The sequence below is a fragment of the Camponotus vicinus genome, unplaced genomic scaffold, assembly GCF_025532165.1.
Source record: "Camponotus vicinus isolate PSW18456_S1 unplaced genomic scaffold, iyCamVici1.0 SCAF_8, whole genome shotgun sequence".
NCBI lineage: Eukaryota > Metazoa > Arthropoda > Insecta > Hymenoptera > Formicidae > Camponotus > Camponotus vicinus.
Genome location: NW_028141980.1, coordinates 17,584,080 through 17,601,288, shown reverse-complemented (window position 1 = coordinate 17,601,288; position 17,209 = coordinate 17,584,080). Strand labels below are relative to the sequence as shown.

At 39.6% G+C, this 17,209-nt stretch overlaps 2 protein-coding genes across 3 annotated transcripts in view; one reads left to right on the top strand and one right to left on the bottom strand.

The window, feature by feature from the left end:
• Positions 1 to 53: 53 nt before the first annotated feature.
• The window catches only part of LOC145975765 (uncharacterized), a 78,700-nt gene continuing 61,544 nt past the window's right edge, over positions 54 to 17,209 (bottom strand). The window contains exons 2-5 of one of the 2 annotated variants that reach the window (XM_083106459.1): positions 1,799 to 2,167; positions 868 to 1,044; positions 630 to 744; positions 54 to 535 (exon numbers count right to left, since the gene is read on the bottom strand). In XM_083106459.1, the coding sequence (XP_082962585.1) occupies positions 421 to 535; positions 630 to 744; positions 868 to 1,044; positions 1,799 to 1,862 (471 nt within the window). In that variant the 5' untranslated portion in view covers positions 1,863 to 2,167 and the 3' untranslated portion in view covers positions 54 to 420. Of the gene's footprint in view, positions 536 to 629; positions 745 to 867; positions 1,045 to 1,798; positions 2,656 to 17,209 lie in introns of those variants that run through there. The other variant, XM_083106457.1, reaches the window with a different exon arrangement.
• The window catches only part of Neur (E3 ubiquitin-protein ligase neur), a 50,399-nt gene continuing 37,380 nt past the window's right edge, over positions 4,191 to 17,209 (top strand). The window contains exon 1 of the mRNA XM_083106446.1: positions 4,191 to 4,461. Within this exon, the coding sequence (XP_082962572.1) occupies positions 4,428 to 4,461 (34 nt within the window). The 5' untranslated portion in view covers positions 4,191 to 4,427. The remainder of the gene's footprint in view (positions 4,462 to 17,209) is intronic.

Sequence of the window (17,209 nt, the reverse complement as noted above, 5' to 3'; positions counted from 1 at the left end):
ATTTACGTTCGCGACGAGGAAAAGAAAAATAGAGAAAGCAGAATATCCGTGTGTGTGTTTAACAATTTAAAATATGCTTTATTGATATCAAGCTGTAATCGTATGCAAAGCTAGTGATGGCTAGAATAAATGATGTGAACGAGATAACAATATATTATATATTATATATTATATATATAGCTTAATCGTAATCTGGCAGTATTCACTATATAGTCTGTTTTGTGTATCGTAAGACTTAATGAAAGATCATCATATTAATTATGGTTGTACATTGATATAATCACTACAACATTTGCTGCTGTACATTGTAATTTCTTAGAGCTGCTGTTCAATTTTTCTTATTTTTCTTATTCCGTCCGGATTGTTTCGTTCTTCGAGTGATGATTTTTCATATTCGCGAATTTTTTATTTTCATTTAAATTACACAAATCCTCCGAGGAGCGGCAATATTAAGACAATCAGCGATGCGAAATTCTTCGACGATGCATTGCACGCGTCTGCGTCGCTGCAAGATTGCACGCACCCGCGAACGTACCTACGAAAAGCACGTACATCGACATTTAAAAACAAAAATTTCGATCAAGCAATTTTTTAATTTTTAGTTCGTATCGAGCTATTAAAAGTCTTACTTGTTGTCAAAGTAAAAACCACCGCAGTGGGACATTCTGATAATCTCGGAGTCCGTCGTCAAAGTTCCGCTGTCTAACGCGCAGCTTCTCACCATGAGAGATACACCGGATTCACCTGATACATTTATCGGATAATCGATTAAGATACAAGATTTCACATATTTTTGGGTGCGGCTCATTTACTGAGTCTTGATCAATTATAAATATATGAAATGTAGTATTTCGCTCGTTATATTACCGTATATGCCGGCAATCTTGATGCAGGCTGTGGCTGGAAAGAGGCCATCCCGGCCTTTTCGACCCCCCAGGCAGGGAGATTCTAAGAAAGCGAGGCTACCATTGTTGTGAAATGGGTCATCGCACGGTTTGTTATCACCATCGATCGAGACGCACTTGAAACAGTCGATGGCCCACCCTGCGAATAAGAGAAGTCGCGCTCGCTCTTCATCATGGGACGGAATGAGAAAAAAACGCGATGAATAAAATTGCTTAACATCTTCAGCAAATTTCTCGATTCGAAACACTATGTCATTCTACTTGGCTTGCGTTAGATAATGAAAAGTATAGGAGTAAAAGCGTCAAGGATTTTTACGTCGTTTCTCGGCATCGCAAAAAAGATCTCGCAGCGATCGACAAGGTGTTTGAGAGCTCGAGCGGCGCCAGAGAGTGCTATTTTTATACAAAAACGCGTAAACTATGCACGGCTCGTTCTCGCAGCTCAGCAGTTATTGATCTTACTCGCGCGAGATTCGCAGATACCTAGATAACACCTTAGCGAACGCAAATATATAATTGTTATATAACATATAACTAACGAGTGCGTTGCATGTAATTTGCACGTTAATTGCAATTTGTCATGTAATAATTATATCCCATATAGCATAGTAGCTCGTCGATATCATAAAAATGTCAAAATTAAGCAAATACCTTCGACATTCAAAGATGCCAATGAATGTTATATTAATAATATTACATTTCTAAGTGAGAAATTATAACTAAAACACAAATTATATAACGCACATGTTAGTTACATATTGTGTATCTATGTTTTGGAACCATAGTTTTTTTTATCTTCGCACATCGCATTCGATAATCTTGATCTGATCTAAAGTCTGGATATCAAGAGAGAAAGACCGCATTTATTTTCGGAGTATAATTAATCTACCGACCTCTTTGGAAGAAGGTGAGGATGGTCAGCACGAGGCAAACGATCCAAGGATTCCCTAGGCTCATGCTTCGATCTAAGGCACTTGTTCCCGATAGAATCGCACTTCCGTCGTTGTCGTCAGCTTTTACATTCCGGATGATACCGAACAGATACCACGCCGGCGATCATCTCAGTCGCGGATACGACGTTCTCCGACTCCGCCTATCGAGCGTCGCGATCGTCGTCGGAGGGTAAGACAATCCATAGAGGACGTCGATGATCGTCTGGCGAACAGGCCTTCCCGATGACGCTCGTCGACGTAGTGTTTTGACGGCCGGTTACCAAGGTGACCCACCGGCTCGACGACCACGTACAGGCCCCAATCTCTTGCCTACGCAAAGATTTAAGGTGATCGATGACTTTGGACGACCTGACCGCTGTGGCGAACAATCAATAAGTCTTCATCCTTCGCCGTCCAGCGATCGTACGAGGATAAACCGCGAAACCGAGTTGGCCGCGAGCTCTCTGAACGCTAGTCGCGTGATCCCGCATCGGGACACGCACGTGCGGACACGCGAATATTGGGTGTAGTTAAGATTTATAACGGATGCGAGATCCGAAAATTATACGCGTGAGTGTACATTCGAATCGTTTCGCCAGTCTTACGATTGTAACATGTGAGATATCTTTTTTTTTCTGGTGTCTTCAAGATGTTCAGAGAGTATGGAGCCGTAAGTGGCATCGAATGCTTCCATTCCCCTCGGTAAGATCAATAACAAAATTAGATTCATGATAAGAATGCAGAAATTCTTATTAGAATTAAGTTGATTTATCAAACATGGTGCTAATTTATATATGTGATTAAACATTGTTAAAAAAATAGGATGCATTGTTAAAAAATAGGAGATTATCTCTTCGAAGATTTTTATAAAGTGAATTAAATGTTATTGAAAAATTTAAATTAGTAAATATATTTACTGAACATAGACAAATCAAATACTAGATGAACTAGATGAATATTAGATGAATACTAGAAGAAATATTTAAAACCTACAAGATAAATATCAGAATAGATATCAACTTATAAAATGTATTAAAGAAATTATAAGCGTTTATTTATTTAAGAGCATTTTGCATGCATTTGAATGATCTCTTAATTGCCTCGAGCAATTTGCATTTTTCAATAAAAACCAATAATATATAATCAATAATAGATAATTAGCAATACGATTCAAGTTAATTTTCTAAGTAAAATCTAGTCTACTCTAACAATATGGAAAATTGATGATTTTTTCTTGAAGAATATTAAAACTTAATCTCTTTTTTTGCATATATTTTTATTGATGTTTAAATAATACTGACGTACACTCTGTTTAAATTTTTAAATCTTGGATATTTAATTTTTATTCAATACGAGTCTGCGAGTAGCGTGTTCAATTTCATTGAAAACCCACTGAAAAATAACAAAGTATTGTCATTTAAAAATTAGACATTTCAATTTTGCTGATTTTATTTTCATTTTTTGAAGATGAAAAAATATATTAAATATATTAATATATAAAATATAAATATAATATATAATACATAAATAAAATATAATAAAATATAATATATTAATATATAAAATATAATAATATATATACAAATTTTTTAAATTACATTCCAATTAAATTTAGTAACCCAAAAATATTCTACAGAATTTAAAATTTTAATTTTAGATCGAGTCTTTTCATCTAAAGATAATTATACGAGGGGCAGCATGTCATAAATCGTCGAATTATGCATTTTTAACACAATATTAAATCAACATGTGAAACGTCAAAAGGATTAATTTCTAATTTTCTTCAAAAAAAAAAATTCCATACACCGAAATCTTGCATACACCGAAAAAATTGTATTTTTCATTTAAGAAGAATTCCTCTAAAGCTTTCCTCTAATCAAATATTCTAAAAAATTCAGAATATTCTTCTTTAAAAAAGCCTCTTATTAAATTAGATTAGATCTCTTATTAAGAATAATATATAAAATAAAGAATATATTCTAAAATATATTAGAGGAAAATCTCTTCTCATCTTTAGAATATATATTTGGCGCTTGTTTAGTGGGAGATATTCTGCAATTTAGTAAACCATTCTATAATGCAGAATATAATGTTTCCGGTGTACTTATTAGAACATCCCGGACTCTCGCGAAGCCTCGCCACGTGTCAGGGTGCCTCGCTGGCGCGGAAAAACGCGAGCAGCATCCGCGCGACGCCGCGGCAACGCGGCGCACCCGCATCATCGAGGGAGAATCAATTTCCGCGCTGCGGCACGTTCAAAGCGACGCGCAAAATCGGCGCCTTCGCCGCCGGGCCAATCACGTCGCGGCGCTCGCGCCGACAGAGCGTGTGCGGTCGTCGTCCGTCCCGCGGCATCCCAGCGACACTGCGGATGCAAGATGCACTGTCTGCGTGACTGACGGTGATATCCGTCGCCGCCGCCGCCGCCGCCAACGTCGTGCGAAAAATGTGCCCGTCTCACGCGCGCCCATGCGTCCGGTTTTTCACGTGAGCCCGCCGAGCCCGTCTGGCAACATCGTTCGACAGACACCCGACACCATTACCTATCACTGCCACCGCCGCCGCCGTTGCCGGGCCGACAACGACGACGATGGGTCAATCGTCGAGCAACACCGGACACAGCGGTGAGTCTCTCGTCTCTCCCCCCCCCCTCACCCCTCGCGTGCATCGATGTCCTCGCGTGACGCCGGCTCGATCGTTTTCATCGCACGCGCGCGCGCGCGCGCGCTCGCGTGGCCGTGACATATGTCAACCGCGACGCGGATCGTCGTCGCCGAGATTCAGCGACGACGATCACCTGGCCCCCTCGTAAGAAATCCTCCTCCGGGGAGATTAGGTTAGGTTAGGTTAAGTCGCGGTGGGATTTCATTCAGATCCTGTCAGCTCTTGGCACGTCGAGAGATGAGGTCTCCCTTTTTCTCTCGACAGCTAGATTTATTCGAGTTGATAATGATGATAATTGATCCCGATTACGTGGATCGTCCGTGAGAATCATGCCTCTTTTGCGTTTTTTTTTTTTTTTTAATCTAGCTTGTCGCAGACAAACTTGTGACGCATGTTGTTTCTCGGGATACGCTTTCCTAGGTTTTGATGTCGATTGCATCACGATTACACGTGACCAATTTAAATGCTCCCTCGAGGAATATCGTATCAATTGACAATGTCATGCTTGGCTCTAGCAATTGCGAAAGCATATATGAAAGATGGTAGATTCATATTAAAAGGGAAATTAAATAAAATATTTAAAAAATAAACGAATTAAAGGATAAAAGAAGGAGATAAATATTCGACAGTGTTAATATATTCTCCTGAATTTTTTTCATTTTTAAAAATTATCCTTAATCATTCTTATATTAAATATTTAATATGAATCTAGAGCAAATATTTAATATGTACCTAGAGAACTATATTTTTTTAACGCACATTTAAATGCACTATTCATTTAAATGCGCTGTTATCGACCTGTCTTTTACTACCACCGTCTTTGAGCGACATCTGCTTTCATCTACATCCTGCTCCATTGGTAATATAATGTGTGCGATATCCCTCTGAGCCCTCTCTTTCGAAATATAATTAATTAAATGTAGTCTCAATTAATTGAGATTTTATTGCAGTCAGTTAAAATTTTATTTATGAAATATGCATTTTCAATTGGAATTCAAAAGTTGCATTATATAATTTCTTATATAATTCAATCGAATCGATATAAAATAATATATATCGATAAAATAATACTTTATTAGAAAGCTAAGGCAGATCAAATTTTATGGCGAAAATTGTCGACGATTATATCGATTTTTTTTTACAATTAACATCTTTTTTTCATGGAAATACAATCTAATTTTTGGATCAATTTATATTCGTTATCGCATGTGTATAAATGAAACGTCAAGTCGATCCATCTGGATCATTTGGATCGATGCTCGCGACATTCGCGTTACGTTTACACGACGCAGAGCATGCGATATTTTGCCAGCTGCATTTTTCGGGGCGCGTCTTTCGATTCCGGCGCACCTTTCGATTCCGTTTCGTTAAGGTTGGGTTTCGAGGCTTGCAAGATGCTCTCTCCCGCACCCCTGTCGTAGGTAGGTCTACCTATCGCAGGATCCCGCACCTCTTTGCATCGCTCGGTCGCATGGGCCACAGATGGTATTGTCATATGGCAGACACACGGGGCCAGGCCTCGGAGGCGGCAAAACCGCGATTGCACATCCGCACAAATCCACGACAGACCCGACGCGGGCCTTGCTTCCCAATTATCTAATCGACGTCACGCGAGCGGTTTGAATCGGGCAACATTCATAAATACATTTTTTTTATTATCATTATAACATTGACATGTTTGTTAAATCATCTCTCGGAAGTTGAGGCTTGAAACGTAGAAACTGAAAATTTGAAAAATATTGCGATATAAAAGAAAGGGAAAAGCGAAAACTTGACGATGCGAAAATATTTTTTGCAGTAGTAAAATGCATCGATTTTATGTTGCTAGCGAGAAAAGATCATTGTCCTTAAATTAGCGTATAATCTATAATCTTCGGAAATGCGATAATATAAAGAAATAACGGAACTGTCATTGAGCTCTCGCGAAAAAAGGTAGGCGCGCGTTCGGGATTCGTAGACGACACTTCCGGGGAAGGGGATTAACGAAGAAGGAGAATCGTAGACGGTGCTTGATGGCTGGGGTTCAGGGCAGCGACCCAATTCTCATATGTATTTATACCAGGAAGACGCTACGCCGGCTGCGCGTGGCCATTTTGGAGATCCGAAGAGAGAAAGAGAGATAATACGATGGTAGAAAGTGAGAGGAAGAGAGAGAGAGAGAGAGAAAAAAGGCGTCTCTGTGCGTCACGAGACGCACTCCGACGCGAGTCTAATGACTCTGGAAATTCAATTCCGGTTGCAACCCAGGACACCGTCGTGTAGCTGCACTTTAAGATAATTTCGTTACCGCGAAGATCAATCGGAGTCTGAGAGGCACGTGACTGCAAGATTGAGAAGGCGGAGTTTCAAGAATATTTCTTTGTCTCGAGAATATTTCAATAATTATGGGATTAATTATTTAATTAATGTAGATTCACACACACACGATCGTAAATTGCACTTGGCCAATGGTTGCGACGCTCACAAAGAAGAACCGGGATCTATAAATCTTGATCGAGAGATTCTCTCACGCGACTTTGCGCAGCTGATCTCGGGCCAGGCGACGTTGCACAATAATTCGTTAATAAAGACTGGATTTTCCAATCTCCTTTGTGCGAAACGGCGCGACGGAAAATTCGGAAAAGCGTCGCTGAATCGTGTGGAGAGACCTACTAGGTATTGTGCAAACCTCGACGACGCAAGCCGAGAGAATTGCGTTTTTCAACCTGACCTAACCGAGAGGCAGCAGGTCCATTGTACGGCATTGACGACTAGGTCAGGTCAGGTAGTTCAGGTACACGCAAACTATCCACGTGAAGAAAAGGTCGAGAAGTAGAGAGAGCAAAGTCTCCTCCAAGTTCTTCCCTCGCGAAGGTTCTTCCGTATTCACGTCGCAAGGACAAACAAAACTCGAGGAAAACGCTTATGGCGGCGACGAAAGAGATATGACGTTGATACGGAAATATCCACCCGCGCATAATTATCATCGTTAAATTACGAAATACGCGTCGATAGCATAGACTATCGTTTGTAGCGGATTTTATTTTTGGGGTTTCAGCGTAAATTCGCTCGCATCTCTCGTACGCTGCGTTAAATCGAAATGCGGCATCCATTTTCGTATACGATGATCTGTCAATAAACTCCCGGCGCTTCGAATATCGCGGAATATGGGTCATTACGGATGATGTTTGGGAAAGAAAAATTCTCTCGCATATGCTATTTTTATCCCCTCGATGATTTACGGTGCAATCTCGATAAACTGGAACGGCGGCTTGTTACAGTTTCCAAACTATTTCGCGGCGAACGTAAAATTCTGTAAACTTTCGATAAAAGTTTAAGTAACCGTCCTTCAAATTACGATCGATGGGGAGCCAACGACACGAGGTCGGTAAAGAAACGGCTCCCTCGAGAAAAATAAATGGACGCCGCGGGTCCGTATGTGGTTTAAAGGCACACGCGGCTCGCATATGTGCATCTTGTCCATGTATGAATGCGTAATGAAGCGTGCATGGCCGTACCTTAAAGGCGGCGGCTATTTTTGACGTTAGATATACACACGGGTCGCGGTCGTTGCATCTGCCCCTTCGTTCTTCTATAGCGAGGCTCCTCTTTTCAGATAACGATAACGATGGTGTGGGAGGGTCGCTCGCTCCGATATGTAATCTCGAGAATGTGAATCTCGTACAGAAGAAGCGTAGCTCGATCGAAAATGGATCGTTGTACACGTGACTTTGATCGCGGGACCTTCATCGTTTCTATTTCGCTGTGCAATATTTCTACAAGACTCAATGGTTCGCGATAATTTTAATTGAGAATTTTTCCTCGGCAAAAGTGTCGAGAGAGATCATAATTAAATCTTGAAGACTACTCGAGAGGTATCATAATTTATGTAATTGAATCTTGAAATAAAAGTCTATTCGAGAGAAATAATTAATTGAAGAATATGATCTTGAATTCCCAGCTTGATTCGCAAAAAGACTTAGTCTTTTTCTCCTCTCTAAAAGTGAATCAGTGAAAATATCACTAATTTAAACAGTAAAATAAGATTTCACTGAGAATCAGTGAGTATTTTACTGATCTTCAGGATCTTTTGGAAATGCTTATTTTATTTTATATCTTAGTTGAAGTAAAATTCACTGTAAAACCAGTAATCTCGCTCGTTCATTTACCGCTATTATTCGCTATCTCTCTCTCTATTTAAATTTTAGTCATAAGAATTATATAAGTTTGCAAAGAGCGACAGATAAAGTTAGAAATATTACTTCGATTTAATTTCTGATACAATCTCAATAGAGAGGTTTCGGATATTAAATCGATTTTATAAGTCGACAAATAAATGTCTGGCGACTTGATGAAAATTATTCGTTTGTTATCTATTTGAAATAAGTTCAATATGCATGTAATATAAATAAAATAAAATTTTTAATATAATATAATAAATATAAATAAAATATTTAGTAAATATAAATAAAATTTCTAATTTTTTAAATGAAATAGATAGAGAGATGAATTGTAGTTTAATATTACTGATTGAAACGGTCAATATTATTAACGAATTATTTCAATAAAATATCACTGATTTACAGTGCTGTACTTGTAACTGCTGTAATCAATGACTATTTCCTGTTTTTCAGTGATAACACACTGATTCACTTTTAGAAAGTTTATATAGTTTATTTGGAAACTATCGGTGCTCTTTCTTTGCCGAGATAATAAAAATCGACTCGAGATTCGTCATCTGTCATCGGAATTACAATCTTAAGATACTTTGTGTAATCCGAGCAGCAACACGGTCGACATAGACGATTCGGCCACGGTGGCCGGTAGTCGGCCACCGTCTATTCCCAGTGCGTTGCAACACATAGTGCGCGAGCGCGATCCCGCCGCGTCGTTGTTATTCTTAACCCGACGGTAGGGTGAGGGGCGGGGTGAAAAAAAGGGTAAAAGAGCGTGTCTATGACGTCAATTGGAAAAGGTTCCTCTCGTGCCACGGGGCGCGAACCGCGCGAGATTCGCTCTCTCTCTCTCTTTCGCTCCGGCCAAGAGGCTTTTCTTCTCGCCCACCCCACCCCCCTTTCGCGTCCCCCTTCGTCATCCTTCTCACGTGCCGCTGTTCATCGCTCGTTAGAAGCGGCGAAAGTGCGTAGCGATGGCATCCGCGGGATTCGCGCGCGACGCAATTGGCCGCACGTCAAACGCACCGGCTATTTGCAACCCTAGTGGATTAATTTTAAGAGGGAACGATGATTTGGGAACTATCCCGTCGCCGCACTTCCCGTTCTCTCTTTCTCTTTCTCTCTCTCTCTCTCTTTCGTGGATATCCGTTCGCGATACTCAGTCTCGCCGGGAATTCTTCGCGAGACGTCTGATTGAATAAAATGCCTTTTAAAACGGCGAAGCGATTTTGTCCAACGCGATTAATTCTCGAAAAGTTTATTCTCGATTCGAGATAAAAGTAACGAAGTAATCTCGCTCTCTCTCTTTCTCCTCATTCAAATGAAGCGCTCGTTTGCATTGAGATCGATGTCGCGCGAAGAGCCATCAGACGAAACGCGGGCTTTTATTCTGCCTGCCTCGCGATTAATTATGCGAGCTTATTCGCTCGTTGTAATTAAAGCTCGCGCACGTTTTCACGTGTGTGGGTGAATGTCAGGGTCGCGATGTACACGGGCGGAATCGATCGAGGGGGATAGGATGGAAAAAAAAACTTGAGAGAGGCGAAAGGCTTTTATCCTTCGTTATAGCATGCCGCTCGGAACCCTCGCAATTATAGAAACCACCCTTCTGCGAATTCGATGGGGTCGCGAAAAAGAGAGAGAAAGGGTTTTTCCTGGTTGAGGAAGAGAAATGCGCTCGCTCGAAGGCAGGGGTCTCCGACTAGTGTCTTTTTCACTGCGAACAAAAGTTTTTTCCAGCATCTCGGCAACACATTTAAATTTTCTGCACAAAATTTCGCTGCGTTAATGATTGTTTTATTTATTTAAATGTGTTATATTTTAGATAAAAAATATTCTCTTATACACGATATTAATTTCTTTGAATATTTTGTGTTCTCAAGAATGCATTTAAATTTTCTGTACAGAGCTTCGCTGCGTTAATGATTGTTTTATTTATTTAAATGTGTTATATTTCAGATAAAAAATATTCTTCTCTACATGATATTAATTTCTTTGAATATTTTAGAAATAAACTCAACATTTCTTCTGAAAAATAAGTAACGGTTAAATATAAAGTTTGCTAAGTGTGCACATATGTATATAAATTGTATCTCTCAAGTAAGATTTAGAACCCCATCTCGATCTACGTAAGCGTGAACCCACAATTTTTTTGCGATTTGTTTTTTTTCGAAGAACATCCAAAGGGAGGACGCGAAGCGTGGCATGCACAGATTCGAAACGTCATAATTCATCGAATCATCGGGGGTTGCGGGAATAAACAGTGGGAACAACTGCAATTGTCCACGTAGCAAGCGAGTGCTAATGACCACGGAATTAACCCCTTCGTCATTCAAGTACACGTTCACCCTTCGAAAATTCACGGTTCGCTGTTTTGAGACATATTAAGCTTGTCCAGTGCATCTTTTTGGCTCCCTTCTGAGCTTAACCCATTGTATCGTGTTTTTGCAGCATTATCAATGTTGTCGATATTAAACAAAGAATAGAGTTTTACGATTTTTCGAATTTTTGTAGGATTTTCTCGCGAGCTTAATTATTTGGAATTCCTCAGGAAATTCCGTGAAAGCGATGGAAATTAATGAATGAATTTCCGAAATACTTGCGCGAGCAATAATCGACATGAACGAAGCTAAATTTAGAACGCGACGGGATCTCGTCTAAATTTAAGGTGACTTTAAAAAACTCTTGGACGCTGCGCTTTCCTCCTCCGGCTTTCTATTTGTATGTCGTAATTGCATCGACGGTCCCTTGGCAACTGTTCCTTGACATAATTTCTTCCTTTGACTTAATTCGCGGATACGTCTAGCGACAAATACTTTAATATGTTTCGATCTTGTTCTACGATCACGATTCTTCTATCGCGCGTGTCAAATATTTTAATTATATTTTCTATAATTTTATATCGAGAATCGTGACATTTTACCTATAAAGTAAAACATCGATAAGGCAATAATTTATCGGACGTTAATAATTTATTCGATTCAAATGTCTCATTTGATCATCGCATATGCGAACATTATTGTTTGACGTTTTAATTAATTACCAGCTGGCTTGTTATAAAAGACACGTTGCGTATTCCCCATCTCCGTTTCTCTCTGTCTCTCTCTCTTTTTTCCTCTTCAAGTGCCGCGCGATCGTGTACCGAGTGACTCGAAGAGAAATGTTTTTTTCCCAACCACCTGTTTGGCGAACCTGTCATATTGCGAGCATGCATATGTAGAATATCTCTCGCTCGTAAACTGGATAACGAACATTTCGATTTTTCCTCTCAGAATTTTAAAGAGACAGCAACTCTTTTCTCGTAAGCTTACTTGATAAAAATAACTCGAATGACAAAAAGAAAAAGAATAGAACTTTAGGAATACGAGAAAAAAATATATTTCACAACTCGCTATCTTTTAATTCATATCATGAGAAGATTATATCAGCTTCTTCGACGCGTTCTGTCTGTCGTTCTTTTTTTCTTTTTTACGCAGTGAAACTTGGAAGCAAGAGCTCGTACAAGAATTTGACGATGGCAATGAGAATTGGTGTCGCGCTTAATGACAGACAGGGTACGCAGCTTCCCTTAAGGCGGTGTGCGCCATTTTTCCCCCTCCATGGTGGCGATTCCGACACGTGCCTGCCGTGCCGTTGTCGCGTGGCTCCTCGTCCCGTACTGAAAGAAACTCGGGACGATCGGGAGCAAGGAAGACGAGAGATCGCGACGGGAATCGCGCCCGACGAGGATGGAACGAGCGCGAGGAGAGAAGAGGATAAGTCGCCACCTGCCACGAGACGAACCGGCAGATGTTACCGGGTCCGGCTTGACCGACGTTCTCGAATCGCCTCCTCCTGATCGCGAGGAGCTGCCGAACTGGTCGGAAAATAAACTCGTCGATCGTTTAAACAACATTCATATACGCGAGCAACGTAAATCGTCAGAATTGGCGACTTTATTCGTGTACGTTGCTCGGCAAAAAGAGCACGATCGTCCAGTTGGATCTCTTGAAGTTGCAATGGATGTGATCCTGATACCTTCGAAGTAAATCAATATGTTATATTAATATTTAAAGAGTTGATCGCGATTAATTTTAATAATTTTGAGTAGCTTTGAATAACTTTGAGAAACTTTTTTACTAATACTTGAGCTCGCAACGTCGACTCACGTTTCTTCGTGAGAAGCATTCGCGCGTGCAGTAACTAAATAACTCTTCGGGAAGTCGAGCTGATCCTCGTACAGACGAGACAGCTCGGAAGCTTCTTGTTTCGACTCCCATCCGAAGAGAGAACTTCGGGGATTACAGGAAGCGGACGAGGGTTGTCGGGACGGTGCTGTTACCAAGTGAACGTATTAACGGCGATGGTAGAAGGCTCGACAGATGTTGAGAATTTCAACCTCAAGAGCCAGGCCCCTGTCGGGAGCGAAAAAGGGAAAGAAGGGATGAGAGTAGCGGCAGCAATGGCTGAGGGAGAAGGGAAGAGAGAGACGAGATGTTGGTGAGAAAATAATGGAGCATGGTGGCGCGTGGCAGCATGGGCACCATGGTGGGGATAAATACAGGGTGTAGGAGACACTTAAGATGATGATGGCGCAGGGAGATGCTGCGAGAAAGAAAAAGAGAGCGCTCTCGAGCCCCGAAAACTCGAAGGGCGTTGAACCTTTTCCTAGGTTTCCGATTACATCGTTTCGGAAGTGTTTGGAGAAATTTGACTTGTTCTAGTTTACGTTCTTTACTTTCACCTGATCGAAATAATTGTAATATAAAAAATATAATTAAAAATTCTTTCTCCGTAAACAAGCAATTAAAGGGTCATCGTCTATTTCGTCATGTCGGTAGCGAGTTGTTCGACGGGAGATACTGCGCCGAGATAAAAACCTGCTGCAACAAAATCGAAAGCGTATGGGCAACGATCGGCATTCTTCACCAGCTGACACCCTGGTGGCGCGTGCCGCTGACTCCTTTATGAGAAACGACTTTTTCATCTCTTGCATGCTTCATTAACGAGATTATCACGATATTCCTCGAGCCATCGAGACAGGTATCCATGAAGAGCGGGATTTTTTTGCCTCCTTCGCGAGTCGCATGATATCGACGGATATCGACAATTACATAGTACACATTATACAGTGTACGTAGGTACAATAAGAATCATACTTGAGGTAGAATCATTATCTATTAACCAACTATTGACTGTCCGCGGACAATGAATCAATTTATTCAAACTCGTAAACGACTGGACAATAAGATCTTAACGATTCAATCATTGTCTAAGCGCTTATATTAAATTTATAATTTTTATATCGAAATTATATATTATTTATAGAATACATACATCATATTGTGTCATATTTTTTAAGAAAAATTTACACATTCGAGACACGTTTCTTTAATTGAACATGATTGGACACATCGAGGAATAAATCGGTAAATTAGAGAAAAAAATGGGGAGATATTCCCAAAGGACAGAGTATCCGGGGGATCCGGAAGAGTGACAGCTTCTTCCGCAGACTAACGTTAGCTCTGTTCCGGTTCCACTTTTCCGCCGGTCGTGCCGAAGGAAGAAGGCGCACAGGGGCGATATAAAGTGGGTGGATGATGTGAATAGGATATGTTGTGAGCGGTTCGGCTGAGTATTGTTGATCGAACAATGGCGTCTGGCTTGTTCCTCGCTGAGGGTACCCCAGGAGGCAGCTGACATTCTCTGACCGCGATAAAGAAGTAGTTCTGCCCGGCAAGAGGCGAGTAATAAATTTTTATTGATGCGATATCTAGACAAATCGAACGAAAATCGAAAGAAAATCTTTAGCTCCAGAATTCGAAAAGAAAAAAGTATTTATATCTACAATAATTTATCAGACGATGAAAGATTTTATAAAATTTTATAAAAGAAAAGAAGAGCAGACATTTCTACAAAATTTATTTAAAAAATTTCTGAAATTCGCATAGATAGAGTCATTGCATTACAAAGAAAATTATTGGAAGTCACGTTTTGATATAAACAATTTAAATAAACTTTTTGTCCAACGTTATAAGAAATTCAGAAGCTTAGAAAGCTTGTGTAGATGAGTTTTGCATACGTGTAAATTATTACAATTATATATTTTATATCTTATTAATCGTATATTCTATATCTGTTAAAGCAGCTGTAAAGCTGCTGTCAGTTTTCTGATTGTAATGATGCTCTGTTCATGGGCGCAGCGAGACTATTCATTCTTTTATAAGATCGTCTACATAATTACGTACGCAAACATCAGCCAGTGGCTGGCCTTCGTATTGAAGACGCTTCCTCGAGGGACTCTCGAGTTCCTCAATTATAATGCTCTATCGTATGCCTAACGATCCGGAACCTGATGCGCTTTGTTTTTTTCCTGCAACGATGAAAAGTCAAAACAATTACGTTCAAGTTTAGATACCGAGAACTCGATGAGTTTGTATTTCTCTTGAAATAATTTTACAAGTTTTTTCTTGTCGAGTTTTATTCGTCGCTACATCGTAGAATCGCTTTACCTTTTGCCAATTCGTCTTCTTGCGCACAGCTGTGTCGCTTTTGCATGACCAGCGTGCAATGAACGCGCATCGGAATCTATTGAAAGCACCTTCGGCGGACAATTTAGGCATCTGGGGCCATCTCTCTCTGTCGATTCTGTTCGCGCATCCTACTGCCTACAATTGACACCTGGTAAACATATGCCGAATCCCGCTTTTCATTTTCAATTGCTCCGACACGCGGTTTTCTTTTATCGATTTTGCATTTCACGACGTTCGCAGCGCGCAATGGATTGTTTATCTCTTGGAATAATAATATAACATTCTTTTCTATCATGCAAAAGTCATGCAAAAGATTTAAAATTTATAAATTAAAAATAAATGTTTTGCTATAATTTGAATAAATATAGTCGTATTGTCTCTATTTAAATTTTAATAACAAATATATGTTCAATTATAAATCAATTTACAAATTTTTTGCATATAATTTTGTAAAATTTATTTTGCAAAATTTATTTTTTATTTATTTATTATTTAGAAAATTTATAATTGATTTATTATTTAGAAAATTAAATAGTTAACGGTGATGACACATTTATTTTATAAAAAAAGCACGCGCTATGTTTTCACAATGAATTTTGTTATCAAAATGATGCTTTAATTATCTAACATAATTTTTGTACAGCAATGTGTCCCGTTAAGGAAATTATTAATTTCTTGACAGACATGCGAATAATGAAAATTTCTACGCATAACAGACAAGAGACCCGAACGGAGGGTTAAAAGGCAGGGAACATCTGGCGCCAGGATGGTTCCCCGTTTGATGAACTATATCGGAATGTTGGAGGGAGGAAAGGGGAGTACGAATATATTTGAATAAACCAAAGGTGATACACGCGCTATGCAGCGTGCGTTCCCTTTTCATTCCCGGTTATATCCCTGCAATCCAATAAAACCAGCTGAGCTTTTGATTTTCAACCCACTGCGTTGACTTTCCACGGATGCCGCTTAATACTTTTGATTACGTTTTTCAAGAGTATTAAAGAATCGCGGAGCGAAAAGACACTCGTACAGATGTTTTTTCTGCGATTTTTTTCTATCAACATCTGCAATTTAATATTTATTCTCGTTACACTTCATTTAAAGAGAATTTTAAAATCGGAATAAATCCAATTTTTTTCTTTTTTCGCGAGACAAGAGCTTCTAGGTCGCGTTAAAGTTCCTACGCGCGCGTGTCGCTTCGCCGGGATTTAACGTCTCTACGACCCCGCTCGACGCGACGATTGCTTCGTGAATACGCAATGAGAGATGTTCTTTTCTATGGAATGAAGGAGATTCGAGGAGAGATGGACAAAACACTCGAGGTGACTCAACCGCGTTCTTTGTGCGGGTGACGATCCTGAGGTAATGAACTTTATTTAAACGATCGCTTGGTAAACTTTGCACGAACGGACGCGTAGCACGTGCCGACTCTTCCACAATTTTCTCGATGCATTTTCTTTTCTCGCGATATACACACTAAGTCAATGGATCAGAATTCCTATGCGTTTTCAATTTAACGACAATTTAATTTTGGGTTATTGACAGATTAAAACTTTGTCTTTAATTAAATAGCCACATCTTTTCTATTCGATTTTATATTACTTTAAAATTTTACTAAAACTTGGACCTAATACACCTATATTACATCTAGATTTAGCAACAAAAATAATTAATCATTTCGTCAGCCATTTTTTCATATATGCGCGGATGGATTTTACGATGATCAGACATAAAAAACAGACTCTTAATTCTCCTGATCAGAGGACTACTGTCATATAAATTTTGAATTTTTATCGATCGATCTGCACAATGGAAACAGCTGCAAGAACGAAAGTGAATAAGCGAAATATATGTCCTAACAATAATAAGTAATTAGTCTTGTAAGTTGCCAGTTGCAAGCCGGTAATAATGCAAGAACAAACGTTGTTCTTTAAAACGAACAGGAGCAAAAATTCTCCAGCCATTTTATTGCGATAAGAAAATAAAAATACGCTCTAGAATTGCAATCCTTTAATTAAATAAAATCCTTAAAATTAAATATT